The sequence below is a fragment of the Fundulus heteroclitus genome, chromosome 11 (genome assembly GCF_011125445.2).
Source record: "Fundulus heteroclitus isolate FHET01 chromosome 11, MU-UCD_Fhet_4.1, whole genome shotgun sequence".
NCBI lineage: Eukaryota > Metazoa > Chordata > Actinopteri > Cyprinodontiformes > Fundulidae > Fundulus > Fundulus heteroclitus.
The window spans coordinates 7,885,466-7,910,991 of NC_046371.1; the positions used below are offsets into that span (position 1 = coordinate 7,885,466).

Consider the following 25,526-nt stretch of genomic DNA (forward strand, 5'->3'; position numbering starts at 1 on the left):
AGTCATGGGATTCCCAGTAATGAAATTTATACGCCTTAAAAAACACATTGAAAGCAGTATGGGTGATTTCGTGGAAACAGCAAGTTTGCTGTCCAACTTGGATGGCGCTAAAATCACCTTAAAATAATCTCCATAAGTCAGTGTGTTGATATAAAAGAACAGAAATACTGGGTAGAAGTTAGTTAAATACAAAAAGGTTGTCTTTTATATGTTTGTTGTCTCTTTGTTAAGCATTTAGGACCATTTTAGAAAATTAGATTGAGTTTTTTGTGACAGTTTTTTAAACATTGTAAGACACTGTTGCTGGAGCTGGGAATTATTTTACCAATTACTGCTTTCAACAGCTCCAGGAACCTGTAGCTTTATGTAATATCTAACAGTGTATCCACAGAGTTTAGGAGCCTTTTTATACCTAAAGTATTCGTAGGTCAGAGTTAAAACATTCTTATGAAATTTGTACGGTACTGGTCTGAGAAAGAGTAGGAAAAAAAGCTGCCAAAATCCAAACAAAAACTCAGAAAATGTCAGAAAACATAGCTGGCTCTCGGTGGAGACCACTTTACAGCCGTTAACGCATAACCACTAGGAGGCTTGGAAATGAGATACAAAGAAATGTGGGCTGGATCTGGAAAGTACTGAGCAGCCAAGATTTGATCTATGCACCATATTATCTCTTATTTTATCTCTGTTATTTTTTAAGAGCCGTTCTGTACACATTTGACCTCCGTTACCTCCAAACTATTGTTTTTTTTCTAAATCTGTGCTGTAGCTGCGGGGACAATTTGAGAAGCCACAAGCAAGCTGGTCAATTTCCAGCCAAAACATAGTCCCCGGCTGTTAAGCATCCCAGCTAGAGCAGTTTAATGAGCTAATCTAAAGTTGGTTGATCTTATCGATTTGACTAACATTTAAATGATGAGCGGCCATTTTCTTAAAAAAAAAACTAGTTTTCTCTTGTGTCAAGATGGTCTTTCATATTGTTTTATTCAATATGCTGAATTTCGAAAGAGACACATCATTATATTTTAATAGTTTATTGAGCCACCTGTGTTAATCAACAACAATTGTGTTTTTTTTCACACATTATTAAATTAAGACATATTTATAAAATATAACCTATCAGGTTATAGGTTACTGAATACAAACAAATAAGTTGAATAGAATAAAATAGATTAAACACTAATAATTTCCACGAAAGCCCTCCCTATCAGTCGTGCTTTTGGCATCATGTCTTTTTCTATCATGCACAATTTTTTTTGCGTAATGCCCTCCATTTTTCTGTCATCACATCCTTGTCTGCTGAGCACATCAGAGTTTTGGTTGAGAAGCTGCCGCTGTTCCGCCATGCAGCACGGCTGAATGGGAGCTATTTAGCTGACGACTTAAGGAGCAAATGAAAAAAGGGGATCAAATATGGTGCCTTGGAAAAGTATTCATACACCTTGAACTTTTTTTCTAACTGTTGTAAACTTCAGTGTATTTTATAGCTCAAGTTTTTAATAATGTGCTGTGCGTCTGAGTTGACGTAGCTGACGACAGCATTTGCATAAACAAATAATTTCACCAGCATGCTTCCTCTGACTTCGTCATTGTTGTGACAGATGATCTGATGGAAATTACTCATGAGGAAAGGCTGTCAGTGTCAGCATCCCTTCATTACTCTTACTAATACATTTTGCTCATTATAAACTGGGATGCACAGTGGTGCAGTTGGTAGCACTTTTGACTTCTGGTAGGAAGCCCCTGGGTCTGAATACATGTTTTTTTTTGTTTTTTGTTTTTTTTTTCTTCTCGCCAGGTACTCCTAGCCTCGTGAGACCATCCTGATCTCGCGAGCTTTCAAGGTTTCACTCGCAGATCAGTCTGGATACTCTCCGTTAAAGAGAATTTGGAGCCGTTCACCAAACGAACGTCCAATCAGCGTTGGCTTTGAGGCGGGTTGAGGTGTGACGCAACCGGAAGCACGACAGTTCAGTCTAAGAACATGGCGGCTTCAGCCGATGAAACTAGCGTTAGCGTGGCTATCGAGCAAGTTTTATCGGAATTACAGAGTATTTATTTGCTGAGCTAACGAGCCTTTACTTGCAGCAGCAAGAGTAGCTTGGCTTGTGGTTGTGTTTTCGTCGTCGCTCGTAACAGAGCGACGACGAATCTGATTGGTTTATTTGGCCCGTCTATCACCAACATAGGCCAATCAGCTAACCAGTATTTTCGCCCCTTCCCAAAATTACTTCAACGGAAGGTTTCCAGATGGATATGCGGAGCAAATCCATCTGGCGGAGTCAGGTAAAGGTACTCCAGCTTCCTCCCACAATCCAAAAACATGACTGGTTTAATAGTCTCCCTAAATTGCCCTTTTTTCTGGTACTTGTATTGATTCAAGTAAATCTCTGTCTGATATTAAAATTGGTTTTGATGATCTCGAACATTTAACTGTCATATAGCTCAAAAACAGAAAATGCTTGTCAATTGGATATTGAGGACAACATGGTTTAGTTTCCTCTCAGTTTAAGCAACTTTTGTGTCCCAAAAATTTAGATTGTACAGTATTAATACGACTGCAGACGAGTAAGAACTTTTTTTGGGTGTTGGTGCAGAGCTATTAATTATTTTATTGTTTAAATAAAAATAAAAAATACATAGAGGATAAACAACAGCTCAAGGACAGTAGCCTCGTGAGACCATCCTGATCTCGCGAGCTTTCAAGGTTTCACTCGCAGATCAGTCTGGCTACTCTCCGTTAAAGAAAATTTGGAGCCGTTCACCAAATGAACGTCCAATCAGCGTTGGCTTTGAGGCGGGTTGAGGTGTGACGCAACGGGAAGCGCGACAGTTCAGTCTAAAGAACATGGCGGCTTCAACCGATGAAACTAGCGTTAGCGTGGCTATCGAGCAAGTTTTATCGGAATTACAGAGTATTTCTTTGCTGAGCTAACGAGCCTTTACCTGCATGAGCAGCAAGAGTAGCTTGGCTTGTGGTTGTGTTTTCGTCATCGCTCTGTTACGAGCGACGACGAATCTGATTGGTTCATTTGGCCCGTCTATCACCAACATAGGCCAATCAGCTAACCAGTATTTTCGCCCCTTCCCAAAGTTACTTCAACGGAAGGTTTCCAGATGGATATGCGGAGCAAATCTATCTGGCGGAGTCAGGTAACAAGGACAGAGCCCTGGGGGAAAACTGGTGGGAAAACCTGTCTGTAAGTATGATGTTCTGTCCAAAACAAAATTAATCAACCTGCAAAAGGTCTGATCAGATATAGCGGTTCGTTTTTAGGACTTCTCAGATAAATCTTCCATTTATCTAATATTTCACAAGCCAAATAATAGTTTTTTTTTTTGTGATAGAAAATGGATGCTGAAAATGTCTGTCTCGATTGTTATTGGTAAAATTGTGAACAATATCCCCTGGAATAAGTAAATAACTCTTATAAACTGAAATAAACTGAGGACTGCAATAAGCCAGCTGCTCCAGCCATCGCTGGGGCCTTACTTGGTGCATTCCTTGAAGAGCTCTTTGCAGGCTTCCTGCTGCAGCCTCTCTGTACATTGAGTCATCATGGCTGCCTCCACCTCAGACACATGGTCATCCGACTGTACAAAACAAAACAAAAAAACAAATAAATGTCTAGAAACACACAAGCTGAAGGAACCTGGTTGGAGATTCTCATCAACACGCTGCAGACTTGTTCAGACTCGTTTCAAGATACCAAAAAGAAAAAAAAAAACAGTCAGTTTGAAGAAATAAGACTTAAATCAGCAGAGGAACTTCAGTTTGAGCAGAACCACATATTTTTTTTTATTTCATAATCCTGTTTAGCTGTCAGACTAAGAGCTGTTTATGGTGGCAGGAGAAAAACAGAAGGGTGTGATTATTTGGTCGTTTTTAACTTTAACACTTTTCAAGTTTTATTTCTGCTCTTAATTCATTTTTAAAAAGGCGCAAACTTTTCATCTAGGGCACAGTAAAAAAAACAACAACAATGTTTGGGGCCAAACTGGTTAGATAAAAACAAAATGTTTTAATGTAATGCTGGAAATTTTATTAGATTTTTTTTTAATTTAGTTTTAAATTTATAGACAAATGTTATACTGTTGACTAATTGCATTACTTGTACTATATATTAATTTAATATGATTTACTTTATTAATTTACTCAATTGTTAAATGTATGTAATTGCTATGTTGAGAGAGATGCAGGAGAATTGATTCTACATTTTTATATAAATATTTATACTCCTATGAAATTATCAATTTGAATTTAATATTTTTCATTTATTTAATAATATAAGGGTGTCATTAGCTCAGCCTGAAGGGAAAAAAAAGAAAAACTATATATATATATATATATATATATATATATATATATATATATATATATATATATATATATATATATATATATATATATATATATAATTATTCCATAATTGACTGTATATTGAAATATACAAAACTTTCTTTATCCGAAGAAGAATCATTGAATTTCTATCAGATGAACAGCAAAAAAAAAAAATGCTATCAAAATAAGTAATGTTTTACATTTGAGTTTAATATCTCTGGTAAGTTTATGAATTTACAGTTTTGGATGCATCTTAAATCAAACATTGAGCATTGGTTTGTTTTTATGTAAATATCTTCCAGCATCTTTTAAACAGTTTTTTTGTAATATCCCCAAATTAAAAATATTTATTAAGAAAAAACAGCTGTGAGGGTAAGATGGGGTACCTTTTGGTTTAAGTATTTGTCGATGAGTTCTTGTCCACACTCCTTCCTCTTCTCGTCTGGAGTCACCTCGTACTCCGCCTGTAAAAGTTAATATTTTGACATACAATAAGTTTGGCTGCTGGATTAGGAAATGGACATGAGAGCTTCAATGACAGACTTAGATTTCATGGGATTTAACAATTTCTTGAGGCTTTAAGGAAACATTTATCACAATCTGAACAACCCTTGTGTTTGCTTTGGATTTTGTTAAACTCTCCGTTCTAGTTATTTATGCTTTAGCTGCAGATATGGTATTTATGAGGTTATTTTGTGTAACTGTGGATTAGTCACAAACAAGCTGTTATAATCAGAAATGGGTTCTAGACCTCTGTCGCTCTGGGCAAATGCCCTGGGCGACATTGGAAAAGGGGCGCACAAGTACCATATAAAAAATATGTAACTTTCTGTTATACAATATGTTTTCTATTGCTTTTACAATAAGTGAGTGTAGAGTTGGCACCCCTGCTTCCTATTGAGAATACAATTTTTATCCTGTGTTTTAATTGGTTGTGGGAAGATAGTGGATGTGTCTCGCCCTGGGCGTGATTTATGCGGCCGCTGGGTCCCACCAAAGTATTTCAATCAAGTTGTCTTGATTTTGACTGGGCCATTATAACACAATAGCCCCTTTTCCATTGTCACTCCAAAGCCTGGTGCTTTAATTTCACGCAGACCCAGGAAACGCTCCGTCACCAAGCTGCGCCCCCTTCAAAGAGTTCAGAGAACACGTGTCCTTTTTTTTATTTATTTTTTAAAAAAAAGCTTTCATAACATAGCCAGGGATGCACTTAAAATATTTGTTCTGAATTTTTCTTATAATTATCGATAGCAATCAATATGATTTCTATCAATATGCTTTTTTTCCCCTATATCGTCCAGCCTTACAGAGGAGTTTATAGCTGACTCAGTGATCACAAGGGGCCATATTTCTGTGGTCCGGGTCATCTCCTCACCAACACTGTGGTTGACAGTTCTACGCGGCGTTTGGTGTTCTCCAAACAGCACTTTGGTCTCCTTTGGACAAAGGACATCGTTCCAGAAGTCTTGTGGTTCATTCAGATGCCACTCAAATCTAAATCATGCCAGTAAAGTCTGTGAAAGAGTTTTCTTGGTTTTTTTGTTTGTTTTTTTGCTATTTTCTCTTAGCACTGTATGATCTCACCTTGGGGTGAACTTGTTGTGACATCCACTCCAGGAAAGGAGACAACTTTCTTACACGTTTTGCACCCGTGAATCATCTTTCTTGCCGTTAACGCGATAGATTTTTTTAAATCCTTCTGAGATTGATGGGCAACAACAGTTCTGTTAAATCACTACTGGTGTCTTGGCACACATGGTCTAAAGCAGAAAACTGACACAGCTCCAGGCCGTCCCACTTTCTGAGGGTGAATTATTTAAATGCTTTAATTCGAAGAATGTGTCTGCTGCTTCCCAGCCTAAATTTGTGGAAAGCAGCAAGAATGTATTTTTTCTGTTGTTTTTCTCAAGACTTTGAGAGTGGGAGTCATTTCCCATGATTGAAACTTACACTAACATACCGATCTCAAAATGTTACTCGATAAATTTTGTGGACCAAGTTTGAAAGTTTGGGCCTCCTGGGATCTTGTTGCTACAATTTTCTTATAACCGCCGTCAACCATCTTGATGCTACAGTTCGTTTTTCTTTTTTTGTCGTCTAGCTGGCTTCCAATCATGTTTCCTTAATTTATCTGTTTCACATCCCCACAGAGATCCTTTAAATTGGATAAATGTAATGTAAAGATAAATGAAATTACATTTTTTCATATTTATCACATCTTAGTTACACATGCATGCCAGCAGAACCTCTACAAAAGGTACTTTTTAACCTTTTTTAAAGACAGGCATGCAGAGTTTCTTCTTAAACCTTGCGTATTTTTCTCAGGCTTCCTTATCTCTACTTCACTACATCACATCTCCTTCATGTAGAGACAGGAAGCCTGTGGCTCATGGCTGGTACTGCGAGCAGACCAGAAAAGCAGAGTATGCTGCTCTTTATTACTGTAAAGGCAGTGAAATGAGGTTAAACATTTGTCTTTTCAAAAACTGATTAAAATCAAAAAGAGGTTATCAGATGTTACAGCTTTTAAACCTTTTTTTTTCTGAAATTTTCTGCTTAAACGTTTTAATGTTTCTCTCTTTTTATCTTGATGGACGGCGATAATATTTCGTTCCACCCACAGAGGTTCTTCCTTTTTCCGAAAACACCTGCAGCAAATCAACTCCCCCGTATATAAGTGGAGAAAGCAGCTGTTTTGAAACGGCATGCAGGTATTGCCCAACAGTTTCCGAAAATACAGACTGAAATTCCTGCCGAGCCGTGGATGTTATCACCACAGGCGTCTGACGTTCCTGCTCCACACGCCGCCGCGTACGATGGGGGGGGGGGGGGTCATAGCTCCTCCAGCCTGCAGTAAGACGAGCCTGAATGGAAACATCCAAAGTGCTTCCTCTCACTGAGAGTGCTGCTAAATGAATGCTAAGTGACAGCAGAGCCAGTCGAGATCCGGTCCTGCCTCTCCGTCTCGTCCTCTCGCTGTATTCCCAGAGAAGAGGCTGGAAGCGGTTGGTGGGGTAAAAAAAATGATTGCTGTTTCGCTGCGAGGCTACAAAGCCATTGGGATGAATCGATGAGTCTGAATGGAGCCGGCTGAAAAGGGGAACCCACGAGCGCTTCCTTGACCTGTCCGTATTGTCAGATCGGACCACGGTCCTGAGATAAGCCTAGTTTAGCTTTCATTTCTCTGTGACATTAAAAAAAAGAATCAATAGCAGTAAAAACACAACTCCACCATGGGAGCGAGTCAAAAAAAAAAACCATCAACGCGGGGACGTCTCACAGCTGTGAGGACGCCAAGGTCCGTCCACGTTTGAGTTGAGGATGAGAGGAAAACCAAATGAGGGCTTCGTCTTGTATGTTTTTGCAACATGGGAGGTATGGGAGGCTGACTCACGGACACGGCTTGCTCCAAGAAGTCAAGAGTTCCTGTGTTTCATTAAACGCGCATTAAACTTCACTTCCTCGGGCTCCCTGCAAGCATTAAGTGTTTTACTCAGGCATTTCAGGACAACTTAAGCTTCCTGCATCAAGATAAGACAAGATGGGGCTTTATTGATCTCACAGTGGAGAAATTTACTTGTCACACATCGGTTTAATAAACAAGAATGAAATGGTGCATAAGGTATAACGTATATACAGTGTGTCCACATATGTAGAGTGTATCAAAAAAAAATAAGAATAAAAACAAAAGTACAGGGGAAATAAAGCAGATATTTAGGGTGACTTATGTACACTCAGGTGACTTATATACAAATGGAAAGACGTTTCACATTAAGTGGTACCAGGTAAGAGCAACAGTGAGGTAGTGAGATATCTGTACAGCTGAAGTCGCTTATTAAACATCAAAGAGACAAACATGAGCAGCAGGTTTTATCTTCGACTGGATCCTGTCTATTAACAACAAGCACATTCTTGTTCTGCTTGCCTTTATGGACTGCAGTGATACGTATGGATAATATCTATTTATCGTGTCTCAGTTTGCAAACACGTAATAAAAGATTTGCTTAATTTGTTTGTAGAAGCTGACGCACTTCAGCCTTCCCTTGTTCTAGCTCTCTTTGCATCTATTCATACAGCGATCCATGGGCTTTTCTGCTCCTCAGTGGGGCGTTTGGTGACCAAACTTTTACAAATTTACGATTTCATAACCTTTCGTCATGCCAAAAGAAAAGAAAGAAACAAAATAAAATCTGCAAAGTGTGCTTTTGTATTCTGCCCCCTTTACTCTGAGATCCCTAAATAACATCCAGCGCAACAACTACCTTCAGCTGCCACCTATTTAGAGTCCACCTGTTTGTAAAGGAACCTCCGTGTAATTACATCTGGGGAAAGAGAAATGGCCCGGTAGCACGCTTCGAAACTAGGAAGCCATTTTTACAATTGTATTATTTGTGGAATCTGTGGAAAGTAAGACTCGACTACTATTCAAGCAGGTGCAAGGTTGACATTTTATGCTCAAATTTCTGTTTAAAACCAGGCTGAAAATGTTAGAAATTTGAGTCCAGAGAAATAAGGAGTTTTGTTATGAAAAATGTGTTTAATCCAGGAACCATGAACTAAACAGTCATAAGAAAGATTCATTCCCAGGAGGGAAAAAAAAGAAAATGCATGGATCCAAATAGATAGAAAGCCACAAAGCGTCTCAAACCAACGCAATACATGCAAGTCAATGTAAATCAAGCAACAAAAAGTAACCAAAAAGTTAAAGACTTTACAGATCTTTAAGGTCTCCTGTGGCTCAGGGGGAAATTCGTTTTTTTTTTTTGTCTGAACGTCTCATTAGATGCTTCTTTTATTAATTGGGACCTGTCTCTAAAAGGTAATGTAAACACAACAAAAGCTACCAGGGAACACATTTACCAAAACACTGTGGGGAAGGGGTGTGTGGGGAGAGCAGGTATCTGGGTCGACCCTCATCAGCATAACCATTTTCAGATAGCATTACATGGCCTTTCATTGTTTTGCAGATGATATTCAAATGTATTTTTCTTTTCTAACAGCCGCATTGTTCTTGAAGCCTTACTGAACTGGCTCAGAGATGTTCAAACACTGATGGAGGTAAACCCTTGTTGATCTGAGTAAAAGCAACACTGAATCATCTTATAGGTGGCTAAGAGGTTGGCTAATGTAGTGTGTTAGATTCATAATGTGACAACACCTTTAAATGTGAGAAACTGATTAACAATGTTGTAAAGACAAGCTTTTTTTTCAACACCCATTAGCTCAGTAAAATCAAGGCCTGCAACCCCGTTGACCAGTTCGAGACAGTGTATTCCTTGCATTTTCCACATTTCGCTTGGATTACTGCAACTCCTTGTTGAAGCTTTGCTAATGTGTCTGCAGGCTGCACAAAATGCAGCAGCTCGCCTCCTGACTGGCAGCAAAAGGCTCGATCACATAAGCCCTGTTTTGAAAACCTAGCATTGGCTTCCTATTTGCTGCAGGATTCATTTTTTTTTTTATTCTACACCTAACTTTTAAACGTCTTTATGCTCTACTCATCTACCACTACCACTACTCAATTATTATTAGAGCTCCTCAAACAGTTAATCAATTAAAATATCTGCTAAAAGCACTTTTTTTGTTTAATTTCCAATTCTATTTAAATGGTACATCAGTGTGTTTTTGTTTTGCTAGTTTTTTCAAGTAAAGGACTTTGCTCCACCACGGTTGTTTTTAGACTTACTATAGAAGTAAACCTGACTTGACTTTGGCTGAACCACCAGTTTAAGCCTTGAACCAAACACCCTCTGAGTAACAGACAGACGCAGAACCAGTCGTTCAGATTTCTTACCACAGCGTCCAGAAACTTGACACAGCGTCTGAGGTCAGGTTGCGTGTCGCAGAACTGTCTGAACAGTAACCGGCCGATGGGCTGCCGCTCACAAAGGCTGCAGTAGTCTTTCTCTGCACAAAAACAAAAGGGAGCAAAGGTTAAAATCCGCTAATTGACCGGGACACACTATGCATGCTTAATGTCTAACAGTCTGTCAACAATACTGTACAAAGCCCATGTTTCCATCCAACTGTCATGCAAACTTAAAATGCGAAACAGGCGTGTTTCCATCTACTGGTTTTGGAGTGAATTAAACAGGCTACGCAATGCAAAATTTCACCAGAGGTTGACGTTACGCGTGGTTGTAAAAAACTGGAAGTAGAGGTTGCAAACTAGCATCAACCACACGTCTGAGAAAAACTGAGACGTTTTTCAGGAATGTGTTGCTATCGGACAACTTTTAATTCATGTCAACTAGTATTGGCGATGCCTATCAAGAAACGGCTGATTAGTGATGTGAAGTAAATTTTTCGCTACGTCAGAAGAACTTTTTCTGCAAGCCTGTTTTCATCTCACCCGATTTGCCCATTAACTCTTTTGGAAAAGCCAAAAACCTCCTCAAGCGAGTTAAAAAAAAAGTTTCTTGCAACACTGAGAAAGTTATGTTGAATGCTGCCGTTTCCATCACCCTTTTGTAAAACAATACGGTGATGGAAACACGGCTAATGTAAGATTTAATAGATGTTGGGTGGTTGGGGTTCCTTGCTGCAGCACGATTTCAACCCAAACATCTGACAGACATAATCAGTCCAATGATAAATGGAAAGCCCTGATGTTTTAATGCTTTTAAAGAGTATAACTGCTGCTGTGAATAAAGTCTAGTTGTCCTTTTTACTCAGTCACGATTTCTCTAGAAAACTCATGATATCAAGGTGGCCGATTGGTAGTTGTAGGTTGTCCTTGTTAAACTGGCTGCTAGAGACTCTGTAACATTGATGGTAGATGACAAGGAAAGTATTGTCAGGCCACAACATGCAAGGTGTGTTTTTGGTTTTGTTTGTTTGATTTTTTTTTTTAATCAAATCAAATCCCTTCTAAACACTAGACATCAACAGACATATTAATCTGGCTATTTAAGACAGGCAGGTTCTTGTTTTTATTTACCACTGGAAGTTATCTGGAAACTAGGACTTTATTTTAAAGATTATAAGCACAAACACCTGGGCTTCATAAAGATGCTGAAATTATGGTTAACCCCATTTGTTAGCTCATTCCTCCTTTTTTCGGTCCTGTCTCAAATAATTCAAAATTTCCATAACTGATATGTTTCCATTTCCTTCTATAAACAGATCCACATTATAACTTGAGTAAAATTTAAAACAGAAAATTAATCAGAAAATATATTAATTTGTCATAATCTGATTTCCTTTTCCTCAAGGAGTTTTTAATATATGATAATAACATAGCCCACCTTGTATTACATTTAATAAGGATTCAGTGTTCCTGTAACTATGTGAGACTGCAGGTGTATGCAAACATGATTACAGATCTATGCAAATATATCACATCTGTTATACAGGAGATACTGTCTGAGTCTAGTTTCACCACCATGCTGATAACTTTACATATTGCAACTCTGGTGGTTTGGATTCTGCTTGTTCTCTTTCGCCCAGTTTGGTGCCAGATAAGCAGCATGGGAATAACTCTGTTTAGGAATTTATAGCTACTACCTAGACCCACTGTGTAAAACCAACCAACCTCACTTTAGATGTATAATACTATATAATCTAGTTTCTAATTAGGAAAAACAATCTTCACTATCCACAGCATCATCTAGGATGGCTTGATGTTCTTCAGTGTCAAACTGTGGCTCAACCCAGTGAGGTTGACGTCCTTGTAACCCAAACTTATTAAAATAAAATACACCACCTGCGCTGTTACTAGAACAGCGCAAGGCTTGATGACTCCTAAGACGGAACAATAACCGGCATTGACGAGATGAATGCCAAATGGTGAGTTTAGGATTCTTTTTGCATTTCAAATGAATGGGAATCCACAGGGTTTTATGTTCGCCCCAGCATGTTGCATTCTTTTGATATTTACCCATGCGGTGTGCATAGGTTCTTTCCTGCTATGCAGATGATACTTATCTATACCAATCCGTTAAGTAAACAACATTAATCATCATATAAAGTATTAAAAAATCATAGCAAATATATAGATTTCACTTGCTATGCAGATGACACTCAGTTCTCAATAGTGGAAACAAAACCTGTCATGGCTATCATCCAACATCCCTTGTTGTCCACTGAGGTAAAGACCTTTCCAGGAAGATGCCTACAAGGCATTCTTATAAGCTGTTTAGACCAGACCTGGTAAGTGTCTTTGATTCAGAGTGACAGCAATGAGCAGCAATTCCAATGATTTTAAAACTAAGGAAGAAGTAAAACTACTCTGTGAAACAAAAACATCTCCAACGTTGTTTTAATCCCCTATAATCTTGAGAAAAATCTTACATCTTTTCGTAGGAACTTCATTTTGTTGTTGCAAATCAGGTTTGTTTGAGTTCATGCGAGTTTAACAGAGCAACATTAAGGAGAAAAAGATTTGCATCTGAGATGCAGACAGATGCAAAGCAGCAAAAATATATTTTACTCACAAATAAATCTGTTTCAGGGAGGGTCATGTCGGAGCATTTCTGCTAAACCTTCCCACAGGGCAGTTTTACTCCAGTCTGACAACGTTTATCTCTATAATCTATATCTCAGAACTCCAAGGAAAACCCAATAAGAGGGAGAAAAGCCCGCTTGGATACTTCTTCCACACGAAACTACAAAGAAAACACTGAGTTCTGTCAATTGTAAAAAAATAAAAAAATAAACAACAACATGCAAACACCTGCAAGCCGGGCCTTTTAAAGGCTGCCTATAAAATTTCAGAATATTGGGGAGTCAATCATCTCAAATGAAACCCCAAACTGAAAAAACATTATGAAGAAGAAATTGTACATAATTAGCCTCAGTTTTATAGACAGAGTATGTCAGGGTTTTGGTTTCCTGCTGTTTTGATTTTCATAACTTTGCATTTCTGGTCCAATATTGAGATTCCTTCATTTCGGCTTGGTGTTGTTTTTTGAGCACAACTGTTGTATGACATCGGGTCGTTGAGGTTGTTTTTGTTAGCTTTGAGTTCTTCTCTCAGATCTAGAAATAATGGGGCTGTTTCAAATCTAATCATTTAGAGCCTGACTGTATGCAGCTGCAACATTTCTGTTGCTCCTCTTTTTTTCCATTGGTTGTCTGTGTCTTCTCAGAGGACAAGACTTGTTTTTAATTTATTTTGTTCTTTGTCTTGTCAAATTTGTCCAAAGGTTTAGTCAAATCTATAAGCCAAGCCTTTGATTTCTTTTTTCTTTTTTTCAAATTCATTTCCAGATTCAATTCTTTCTTGAAAATGCTCTCATATGTTTTCTGAATAGTTACATCTAGAAACTCAGCAGCCTAAATCCCTAACCCAGGGGTGTCCAAACGTTTTTGCACATGGGCCGAAATCGTCAAGTCAAAGGTACTCGAGGGCCACAAAATGAATCAATAAATAAAAAGTATGTGAATTTGTTATTTTTTTACCTGCTCTACAAAGCATGATCATTTTATTTAAACAAATTAGTCAGAAATTCAGCCAGAAAGGGATGTGTAAATCATTGTAGATCCAAACACTGCAAAAAGGGAACTAAATGTAAGTAAAGTTTTCTTAAAATTAGTATATTTTCCCTTGCTTTGAGTAGCTATATAAGACTATTTGCCAATGGGGTGAGTATTTTTACCCCTAAGATGAGATAATTATATATCCTGCACTTGAAATAAGATGATGGAGATGAAATGTTCTTATTTTAAGTCCAAAACTCTTATTCAGCTGCTCAAATCAAGGAAGAATACACTCATTTCAAGAACATTTTACTTACTTTTAGTTCCATGTTTCCAGTGAAGTTATCAGAACAGGATTTGGTTCAGTATTTCTTTGAAACTATCAATAATAATTTTGCCCTAATTAAAAATGAAAAGTTGCCAATTGGATCAGCCACCTTTGCTGGTGGACCAAATCTTTCTTAAAATGGAGTTGGAGGGCCGCACAAAACCAGCACAGGGGCCGCAAACGGCCCCCAGGCCACACTTTGGACACGCCTGCCCTAAACCTTAAATTAAGGGTTCTAAAGTAAAATATTCCAATCAACATTCAGCACAATTTTACTCAAAATACTTTTGCTAAAACTTACAAATTTTTCAGTTTTAATTGTAGCAATTTGGCCACCAAATAACTTTGGATGCTGCTGAAAAGTATTGTGGACGGGGTCACTTTTATGCGAATGTCCAGCCGGAGTTCAAATTAAGTACCCGCAGTGTCATTAATTACTGCATCCCTCCCTGGTGCCGTAATAAAATCTGACTCAGCTGGAGCATCCCTGACATCTCTGTCTCAAATCATCTACAGAGTCATTTCCCCTCAAGGACCTAGTGACTTATGTCTATCCAAGTCAAGGCCTGGCTTTACTCTGCTTACTGTCCTTCTGCTCTAGTTGTCTTCATGCAGCTACATCCTCTCTGTTCTCCTCTTCTTACTCTAATGATTTCTCATTCCTTCCACCTACGCCCTGTTGCAAAGCAAACTGAAAGGTCACCGTGACAGGAAGCAAAGCCGAAGGCAAAAGAAACAACGGAGAACAAAGGAAGCCAAACAGAAAGCCAAAAGCCGATGACTATCTGGATGGTCAACTGGAAAAATCGGAGCAACTCTAATTAACATTTCTAATTAACAGTCTGTAGTGCTCTTTCAAATTCCATGAACCACAGTTTTCTGTTCAAAAACCCTGATAATTAGCTTCATTATGCATAATAAAGCTGCTCAGTTGGTTCGACATGGACTTGTCAAGCGTGAAATATGGCATTCTATGGTTCTGGGAATCTACCATTGGGGGCTTTGTCAAGAGATAAGTAGAGGTGTAAAAAGAAGCTCCAGAATTGGAAGTGGTACAGATTAACCAATGCAGAGGCTAAAAGGCTAAAAAAAAAAAAGGCCAGGAACCTGTTGGCTCTGAGGGGCCTAGTGCTTTCTACTGTGAATAATATGATGCCAGGTGTTTGAAATCAGACAAAGGTATTTGCAGTTCTTCCCTTCTGGAAATCAATTTAGAGCAACTACTGGACCACATCAAAGCTTTCTCCAGCTCAAATGGACCAAAGGTCTGACCCCAACAGCTCTTAGAACGGACTTCTTCGACATTTTAGTCACTTCAGCAATAAACTGAGCTGCCAAAGCCAGCAAAAAGGTTCACGCTTGAGTTTTCTCATTTAAACTAAAAAATAAAAAATGCAAAACTTTGAACATGTGGGGAAAATTACATAGATTAATCATAAGATTCCTCAAAAAAAAAAAAAAACATAATCTAAGCTGTATATCACAGTAGTGTCCTGCTTAAATCCTCAAGGGCTAGTGTCCTGCCTGTTTCAGATGTTTCCCCGGTTCAACACACCCGAATCAAACGATAAAATCTTTAGCAGACTCCTGCAGAGCTTAATTGTCAAACTGAGCAGCTAATTCAGGGATTTTAATCATCTAGCTAAAGGCTAGGATCAGTAGCATTTGAGCTTTGGCTTTTATTGTTGAAATTTATGTGTGGGCCAGGTTGGTTTCACAGTTCTGGTTCTTGTTAGAATCATGCTAGCCATACACATTCATGTTAATATAATTACTGTTTGAGATATCTAAGAAACATTATTATTTTACTCTAATTTAGTTTCGTAGTCTCCTTAATTTCCGCTTACTTCCAAATCCCCCAAAAACGCATCAAGATCTGTTCTTGCCTTTTTTAAAACGAAAGTTTTCAACCAGAGGACAAATAGACACCCACTGACAGCAAATGTCACAAGACCTCTGCATGAAATCTAAGCAAATGTAATTTTATTTCGCACCCAAAACAGACTCAAAGGAGCCAAAGAGGAAGGCTCCACTTCTACAAGCGTGTATTTGTTCAAATGTGTTGTAAATGACGGTGTACATGCCTCAGGACGTGCCGCAAACCTTTCACGAGGTTTTGGATGTTTAATGGTGAATTTCATTGGACAATAACAAAACTCCAAGTTTATCAATTTATGTGAGTAGAAGAGCTATACTTGATGTGACTTGTGAATGAAAGCGTAAATGAATGAATGATCAGCAACTCCAGAATAGCATTTTTTTCTTTAGATAGAAACTCATCATTTCTGAAATAAAGGATAAATACATGTCCGTTTTATCTTCTTTTTTTTTTAACAAATAACCAACATTTTCTGCCAACAAAAACTAGACAATGTAACAGAGAATTCAGACAGATTAACATAACACTTTTTGACATATAGATGTTCTAGGATTAATAAATATCTTTACAAGCATACATTTCCTGCAGTTTTTTTGAAACATAAATTTCTGTTTTTCTGAGTCAGTTGAAATAAAAATGGAAATGAGATGATCTTTTAGCCAAGGTGGCTCCAGTACTCTACTACGGCTGGTGGAAACTAAGCAACAACTGATTATTTTTCACAGCCAGGAAACCGCATCATAATACGGAGGACCAATACTGACAGAATTAAAAGCTGAAATATATAAATATTTTGTAAACAATCACTACTGTGTGATTGTGAACTCGGCTTTACACAGACCTATATTCCCTATGTGAGGGCTAATTTCAAAACAAGATTAGTGGTTGGTCTCCATTAGTCCACCACAAGCTCCTGATTAACACGTCTCTTTCACAGTAAAAAGGGGAAACCAGTTTTGCATTGATAGAGCTTTTGCTTTCCTGTGCAAACAAAGCTGGTGCTAAACTAGCACAAGAAAAATGTTAGTACTCAAACCAGCGGGTTGGAAAAACCACCAGTGATACGGTACAAAGGTGAGGTAAGAAATGAGATGGAAAATCTAATTGTTGTTATTGAGCCAATAAGATGTGTACCGATGAAGCATTATTAGCTCATTGTCTTCTTACCAGAACTATAACACTGAAGTAGTGATGACACCTTAAATTTTACCTTTTACACACATTAAACCATTTCTTTTACTTTCAAAATGATAGACCCTTTAGAGTAGCCAGACAACCTGTTTGGCTAATCTTAAAAACACATGGATGTTGTTATGGTCCTGACGTGTTATGCTTAGAGGAGTTGTCTGGGTGACTATTAATCCATATGAAATAGGGACGAAAACAGATATTTGACTTACGATTAATTGTTGATTAAAGGTTAATTGGATTAAAGTTTGTTCCATCCAATTAACTGACAGGGTTCACTTAGATAGACCTTCTTTTAGTGTTGTCGTATGACCGGCATTCAGGAGAGGACCCTTCCGCTCATTCTAAAGTGGAGCCGGACCGTCACGGCAGAGGGAACCCGAAGCGGTCCAAACTGAGTCTGATGTGGGATTATTTTTGCACTATTTGATGGCGACAAGGATGCAAAAAGCTCTTGATGTGGTCCTGTCTTTAGATACAAACACTCAACAAGCTCCTTAAGTTGTCAGCTAAATAGCTGCCATGCCGCCCGTCTGCGTGGCAGAGCAGAGTCAGCTTTTCCACCAAAACTCTCAGAATGTGCTCAGAAGGGAAGGATGTGAAGACAGAAAAGAGGAGAGCATTAAGGAAAAAAGTGTAACATGTTAGAAAAGGGTAGTGAGAGCTTTCATGCGGATTATTAGTGTTTCATATATGTTATTCTGTTCAAGTTATTTGTTTCTATTCAGGAACCTAAGTTAATTCGATATAAAATTACGTTTCTTTTGGCCTTATTTTGGAAACAGGGCAGTGTAGTCCAACTACTCTGTCCTCCCGACAGAGACGGGTAGCTCTCCCTGTCAGGAGAGAGCTGTGTACATGGAAGGGTGGAGTGATATTATACACTTGGGAAGAATATTTACTGCGCCTAATAATCCAGTGCGCCTTGTGGTCTGAAAAATATGGTAAACAATACCAGCGTACCACTGAAGAAGTAAAGTGCAAAGCTAAGACACCCACTCCATATAAACTACTAAATCTCCATTTATTTATCTATCCATCATGCACATTTCGCCCACCTTAAGCCTCCTGAGCCAATTGGATCGCGTATGCCTCTATCTTAGCTGGCCTCCGCCTTCTTCCCACACTGGAAAAAAAAAAAACTACCACAGTGGAGAGCTTGCTCTTAAGAAAAGCAGCTTTAATTGTTCAGGTTCAAGTGATATGCCTTGTTACATTGTACCGTAATAAGAAAAGTCATTAATTCGACTACTCTGTTACCAAAAAAACTGACACCATTAGTAACGCCGTTGTTTTCTAACTCCCAACACTAAAAGCCTCTCTTTTTATTTAAATGATCACATGAAAAAACCCTAACTAGGGATCCATTGCTAGTCCAAGATAGCTCATAATTAATCACATAGTTTATTGGCGTCGTGACAAATTCCCTATAATTAGAAAAATTTGGATTTATCTTGAAAATGATGAATTTGTATTAATGATGTTCAAAAAAGCCTATAAACTGGCTGTATTGTCAAAATTGCTTTTTTTTTAACTATTTTCTCTACTCCTGGTTGTATAAGTGCATCAAGAAATATCAATATAAAAATAGCAAAATGGAGTTACTGGGTGCAGTTTTGTTATTGCTATGTGTTTTATGTGCCCCGTGGCGCTGATCATATGGCAGCCCTGCTTCTGTCAGTCTGCTCCAGGGCAGCTGTAGCTACAATGTAGCTCACCACCGCCAGCTTGTGAATAGGTGAATGTAGTGTGAAGCGCTTTGGAGTTCTCAGGATACCATAAAGTGCTATACAAGTACAGGCCATTTACTATTTTACAGGCTATTTTAAGAGCAGTATTTGTGCTGTGTGACTATGATTGCTGTGACATGAAGAAAACAGGTTGCAAATATATTTTTTATGGCCATTTTTACTGTTCCAATAAATATTACTAAATGTCATGATCAAATTTTGACTCCATATCACCCATAAATCTTCCAAAAAAGAAGAGCTTCTTTTTTTTCCTCAGGAAAATAAAGAGATAAACTGTAATAAACTGTCATTTCAGTTTTGCATTTAAAAGTATGAATTACATGTATAATGTACCACATTCAGCATGAAAACCTATTACTGTTCATTTAAAATGACATTGTTTAGAGTATGTATTATTTATTAGAAATTTGTCTTTTGAACATTTGAAAAATTTAAATGTTGGCATTTTCTTCATAAACAATGGGTATTAAATCAAGATGAAGTCAAATTTAATCTCGGCTTCTGCACAGTTAGTTCTCCCACTCAGTTGCCCATTTCTTTAAAATAACTGTGCTGGATTTTTATCTTGTAAAATAACCCATGCAGTGCAGAGTTTTATTTCACATCTTTTTCATATCATATTTTACCTTTGCGTGAATCGACATACATACATTTCTCTGTCCCTTTGCTGCTGGTTCACTTTAATTTCCCCTCTGAGGTATAATAAAGGATATTCTACTTCACAAAAACACGCAAAAAACAGCAGATTAAAAAAATAATTTTAATCTGCTCATGTATTGCTCCTGTAACAGAACATTTATTGTCCCCAAACTTGATGTAATTCCATCCTCTAGAACTCTTTGGCCTTTTAAACTTTGAAAAACTTGTAGGACCGAGCTCATTTCGGGTTATTCAGATGTTTTATCTAAAATGTTTGTTTAGGAAAGAGTAGCATAGGCAGAACCAGCCTATGACTGAACTCGGCTAACTTAAACTTCTCTGTTTCAGTAGATTATAGAATTGGTGCTGGTAGTTTAGTTTTATAGTCTCTGTGTTTCTTTTACATAATGAATCAGAAGAAAATGGAGCTTATTGTGATCAAACAGGCTCAATATTTCCTCATTGGCGCTTTGTACGATCACACGTGAGGTGAATTTCCTGCACGTGTCTCACACTCAGGAGCAGGATGTTCACTCAGCAAAATCTCACTTTCTCTCCTTTTCCCAAACTGTAAACAAAACCAACTTCATGTTCTGGCACAACAAAATCAGATTACAGTCTGAAGCAAATAAAAACCTAATCTTTGCATAAAGTTACAATCATGTTGTCTAAGAAATGTTGCTGAAGTTCAATCTGTCGACCTACCAAAAAAGAATCTGAGCCACAGGATGATTCTTAACAAAGGAAGAAAGCTGTGATACAGCAGGAAGAAGATATCACTGTGCAACAAATAGAGGTTAGCCATTCCTTTCTGAACTGTATGTTTTAATCAGTGATGTAATCGTTATAAGACGAGAAGATGGAGAAAAAAAAAGAAAAAGTTGTCTCTGACTAACCAAGGAAGTCGTCTTTGTGCAAACCTTCATAGTTGTTGTTGCACAGCTACAACTTCCTGCCTCTTTGTGTGAATGCGTTCAGCTGAGCTCATTTAAATTAGAGCTTGCCGCATTTGAATAGAAACCTTCTGGAAGAAAAGGTTCAAAGAAACCATGTCTGGTCTGTTTTTTGAGTTCTTATTTTTTTTCTCAACTGAATCTAAAAAGCACTGAAACATGACAACTTCTTTGTCTTTTTAATATGTCAGTGTGAAGCTGTGAAGAGGGGAAAACATTATGTATAATTCAAAATTTGTCAATATTTTAGCTTCACATGGGTTTTAGTGTAAAAGTTTAATTTGAAGCACTAAATAAGCTTTTAATCAGCATAGCATGACCTTTCTTCCAATAGAAACTGCTTTACTGAATGTATACAAGAGTTAAGGCAGTTCAATATATTGCGAATATATCATCATCACAATGTCAGTGTGTGCAATATTCATGTCTCAGTGGACAGTTTGGCGTGCAATAACTGTTGGCTCACATATTCCAAGAGGTACAAACTTGCATTTAACATGCTAATGTAATATTAAGCCAGTTAGACAGAGTGTCACTGCAGAAAATGTCCACACTGGACACTAAAGACATTACTCACAAAACTAAAGGTCACACAACAATGGAAGCACAGATGAGACAGAGAGAAAGGAAGACAATAGGCTCATGTTGCAACTAATATCGCAATATTTACCATTATCATTGCCATCGCACGATTCTCTGATTATAATCATTTGTTAGTAAGAGCATTTGATATATAACAAGAAATCCATTACTTTGCATCTGAAATTTTAAAAGCATTTAGCTGTGCAAAGTTTACGTAAATATATACTGAGTTAAGGGGCTAAAGTACTTTTAGGAGGCAAAGATTTGTGTATAAGTCTGAAAAAAGTCAGATGAACTACTGTTGGAGACTAAATGTCTCCTGGTGGACTAAACTAATTATCTGCTTATTTAAGCAGCTACAAGTTAACTCAGTCACTGTAGCATGAGAGGATATTGTTCAGTTGAAAATATTAAATAAATACGTATAGCAAACCAATCAAGGAAATACAAAAGGTTGTAAATATATATACATATATTTTTTACTCTTTTCTGCTATTAGCTAATAGTCCATTTTCCTTTTTTTGTGTGTGTCCTGTCTGGCAGTGTGGCAATAAGAATTGTTGTCTTAATGGCTAAAAGAGCCCAACAGATTTTACTTTCACAAGCAGAGCCGTACTGCTTTCGCCATAGTCCTCCGCTTGATTTGTACATGCAAGAAGCTTTATCTGAATTTATGCAGGGAATATTTCATGTTAAATGGACACGGAAACGGGAAGGTAGAACAGGAAAAACAGGAGAGAAAGAGACGAGACAAAATGCCAAAAGGGAGAAAAGGTGAAAGGGAAAGAGGAGAGGAAAGGGAGAGAGCGATATAACAATAGTCCCTTTTTCATTGCAGGGACTTCAAGCTATTACACAAGATTTTGACACATAACCGTACGTTTGGACACAATTTTACTCGACTTTTTTCAAATTCTCCAGTCCACGCTGTTCGGATAAAAGGTTTTGTTCTAGGAAATTTCAGATTACTAGATTACTACTAGAGTAGAGGGGTGTGGTCATTGATTTTTAGTTTACTCTGGTACTTTTACTATTCATTTGTTTTTATGATTATTGTACATTGGCCCTTTCTGAATAATGTACTAAAACAGAGGGAAAGATCCCCTTGCTCCTCTTCTTCTTGTACACAAACGGCTCCACCTCATTGGATCCATTTGTGAAACTCCTGACGTTTGCAGATGACATCATCGTCATCGATCTGAACCAGGACAGAGACGAGTCCGCATACAGACAGGAAGTGGATCGGCTGGTCGTCTTCTACACCGCCATTATTCAGTCTGTACCATGCTCCTCCACCTCTGTATGGTTTGGCTCATCCAACAAACAGGGACAGGTCCAGACTGCAACAAACAATTATGTCTGCAGAGAAGCTCATCATCCAGGACTTGAGCAGGAAAAAGGCCCCCAACATCCGTGCAGACGCCACACGTCCTGCACACAAACTGTTTAGATTTTCTACCTCCAGGTCGGCACCACAGAACATTATCTGCTTAAACCAGCCGCTACAGAGACTCTGAAACTAAATAATTGTAGTGCACTAGAGATGCACCGATCCGATACCCGGATCGGATATCGGTCCGATATTGACTAATTAGCTGGATCGGATATCGGATGATTGATGCCGATCCAGTCATTTCTTTTTTTTTATTAACATCATACACAGCAATACAGTTACGGGGATCTAGTCACATCTATGTTTGTAATGCCGGTTACACAGAGCACGCACAGCAGCTAGCGGTGAGCAAACACAAAGCAACATGGAGCGAGTGCCAGAACAAGCCAAGTCTGCTGTGTAGAAACATTTCAAACTTGATGCGCCAACAAATCCGACTGCAACATGCAGCATCTGCAATGCGTAAGTTGCAAGGGGGGTTATAAGTTTGGTAAATGCAACACTACAAATTTAAATAAGCACCTCCAAAAGCACCATGCTAAACAACATGCAGAACTTTTTTTTAACAATGTTTATTTCAAGCATGATAACTTCACTCACATGGCAAGGTATACAGCTTATTCATTCAACAGTAGCATCGGATCAGTATCGCGTATCGGGCGATGCGCTTAGCCCAGGTATCGTATCGGATTGGGAAAAACTGGATTGTTGCTTCTCTATAGTGCACTTTAATAACCTCCCTTTTTCTTTTCTCTACATAAAATAAGCACACTGTTTATACATGTATTCCAAATGTCTGTACGCTCTGAGTGCTGTAACTAAAGTCTAATTTCTGATCGTGCTCCCAATAATGTACAAAAATAGCTGAATCTGACACCACTTCACTTGAAAAATAACCAATCTCACTCTTTTATCTTCTACTGATGTCATGTATCCAAAACAAGACGATTATATGTATGTATGTGTGTATAAATAATTTTAGCTGATTTTAGTCTTTTTACCTTTATTTGCCTTCAATTTTAAAAGACCTGTATTAGGGTAAATACAGACCTTTAGTCTCCCTTATGTGAAGCTGAACAACTACCGTACAGAAAATAGTCCCTCCTCCCAGATTTAATTGAAGCATCGTCTGTCTGTCGCCACAGTACAGCTCGAGGCAAACCAGTTTTATCACTGGTAATGATCCGCCTTCCCTTTCTGCCTCTTCTTCCTCCCAACAATAAAGCCCGTGTGTTTGCTCTGTTCCCTTGGGCGGTGTGTATGGATGTATACTGCAAACTGCGTGAAACCTCAGAACTAGGAAGAAAAATGGACGTGAACTTTGCTGTGAGCGGGTGTCAAAGTTCACATCATACTAACATCACATGTTGTTTCTTTCTGAAAGGTGCCAACACACTACAGGGCAAATATTCCAGTATATACAGTGGCTATGCTAAAGTTTTCACCTCACCTCACATTTTTTTTTTTTCATGTTTTGTTGTCTGAATTAAAACAGGTTGGTTGAGAGTTTGCCCCATTTCATTTACAGAACCTGCTTTGTACAACTTTGTAGTATTATTGTTAGGAAGAAACTGAAAACATCAGCATGCCTTTTGCAGCAAGAGGCTAAGCCTCTATGAGGTCACCACATCTGGCCTCTGGTATTTCTGCCCATTCCTCAAGGCAGAACCGCTCCAACTCCTTCATGTTGGATGGTTTCCACACGTTAACAACGATCTTCAGGTCTAACCACAGATTCTCAATTGGATTGAGGTCTGGACTTTGACTAGGCCATTCCAACACACTTAAATGTTTCCGCTCAGACCACTAGAGTGTCGCTTTAAGCAGGATGCTGCAGGCCATTGCCAAATCACAGGCAGAAAGACAGGTTCTGCTCCAGAATATCCCTGTATTTAGCACCTAGCATCTTTCCCCCGACTCGTACCAGTTTCCCCGTCCCTGCTGCTGAAAAGCATGATGCTGCCACCACCATGTTTCTCTGAGGGAAGGGTGTTCTTGGGGTGGTGGGATGTGTTGGGTTTGGGCCAGACAGTGTTTACCTTGGTGGAATATAAGTTAAATTTTAGTCTCCTCAGACCAGAGCACCTTCCTCCATAAATTTGGGGGAGACACCCATGTGGCTTTTGGGAAACTCAAAGCATGCCTTCTTATTTTTAAAACTAAATAATGTTTTTTTCTTTTCTTCTGGTGACTCTTCCAGCTCTATAGAGTATACAGCCTTCACTAATTATGACTTTTGAAGGTAATTTATTGCACCAGATCCTTTTAGGGGTGTCATAGGAAACATACACATAGATATTTTTCTACTTTTGTAGTTCTATCTATCTATCTATATATATATATATATATATCTATCTATCCATCTATTTTACAGGTACAAAGCCAAGTGGTGTGAATACTTTAACCTTTGGTTTAACATGTTAGAGATCAGTACAGATAGTCCGCAAATATGCAATGAACAGGAATACAATAATTTTACAATGTAGAGGTGAAACAAAACACTAACTGAATAACTGAAATCAAAATAATTTTCAAGAATTAGTTTTTTACCGTGTATATTTACGGACGTGACAGTACAAAGTACTTAAAGAAACAAATATTTTCACATGGAGATTAAAAATAAATACTTGAGGAACAAAGCCGTCAGTGTGTGGTATACAAGTATATCACCAGAGCTGTTTAAATAAATGTGACCTGGAGACAGAAATAGAGAAACAAGTTACCCTGATGATATTTGTTTTTCAAAAAAAAAAAAAAACAGCCCAGGGAGCTCAGACCAACTGCTTCCTCAGAAAAAACTCAATCCTTTCTTTGTTTTATCCACAACAAAGCTCCTGAACATACAGACCAAATTCCAGAAAACGGGAATTAACAGCTCCTGAAGACAGTGACAGAATACACTGATTGACCCGGGGGGGTTCCACCGAATACGGGAGCGCCGCCTACCGCCTTCACCGCTGATCTAGTCGGTCAGATCGGATCCACCCGGTACGTCGTGGTGCATTTCTGAGGCGTCACAGATGCGGTAGCGCTTTCCGCTTCTCTAAA

At 38.3% G+C, this 25,526-nt stretch overlaps 1 protein-coding gene across 1 annotated transcript in view; it reads right to left on the reverse strand.

Annotated features, from left to right (window-relative positions):
• The window catches only part of grk6 (G protein-coupled receptor kinase 6), a 74,087-nt gene that overhangs the window by 26,422 nt on the left and 22,139 nt on the right, over positions 1 to 25,526 (reverse strand). Inside the window, exons 3-5 of the mRNA XM_012873405.3 lie at positions 10,140 to 10,252; positions 4,729 to 4,806; positions 3,494 to 3,594 (exon numbers count right to left, since the gene is read on the reverse strand). Of these exons, the coding sequence (XP_012728859.1) occupies positions 3,494 to 3,594; positions 4,729 to 4,806; positions 10,140 to 10,252 (292 nt within the window). The remainder of the gene's footprint in view (positions 1 to 3,493; positions 3,595 to 4,728; positions 4,807 to 10,139; positions 10,253 to 25,526) is intronic.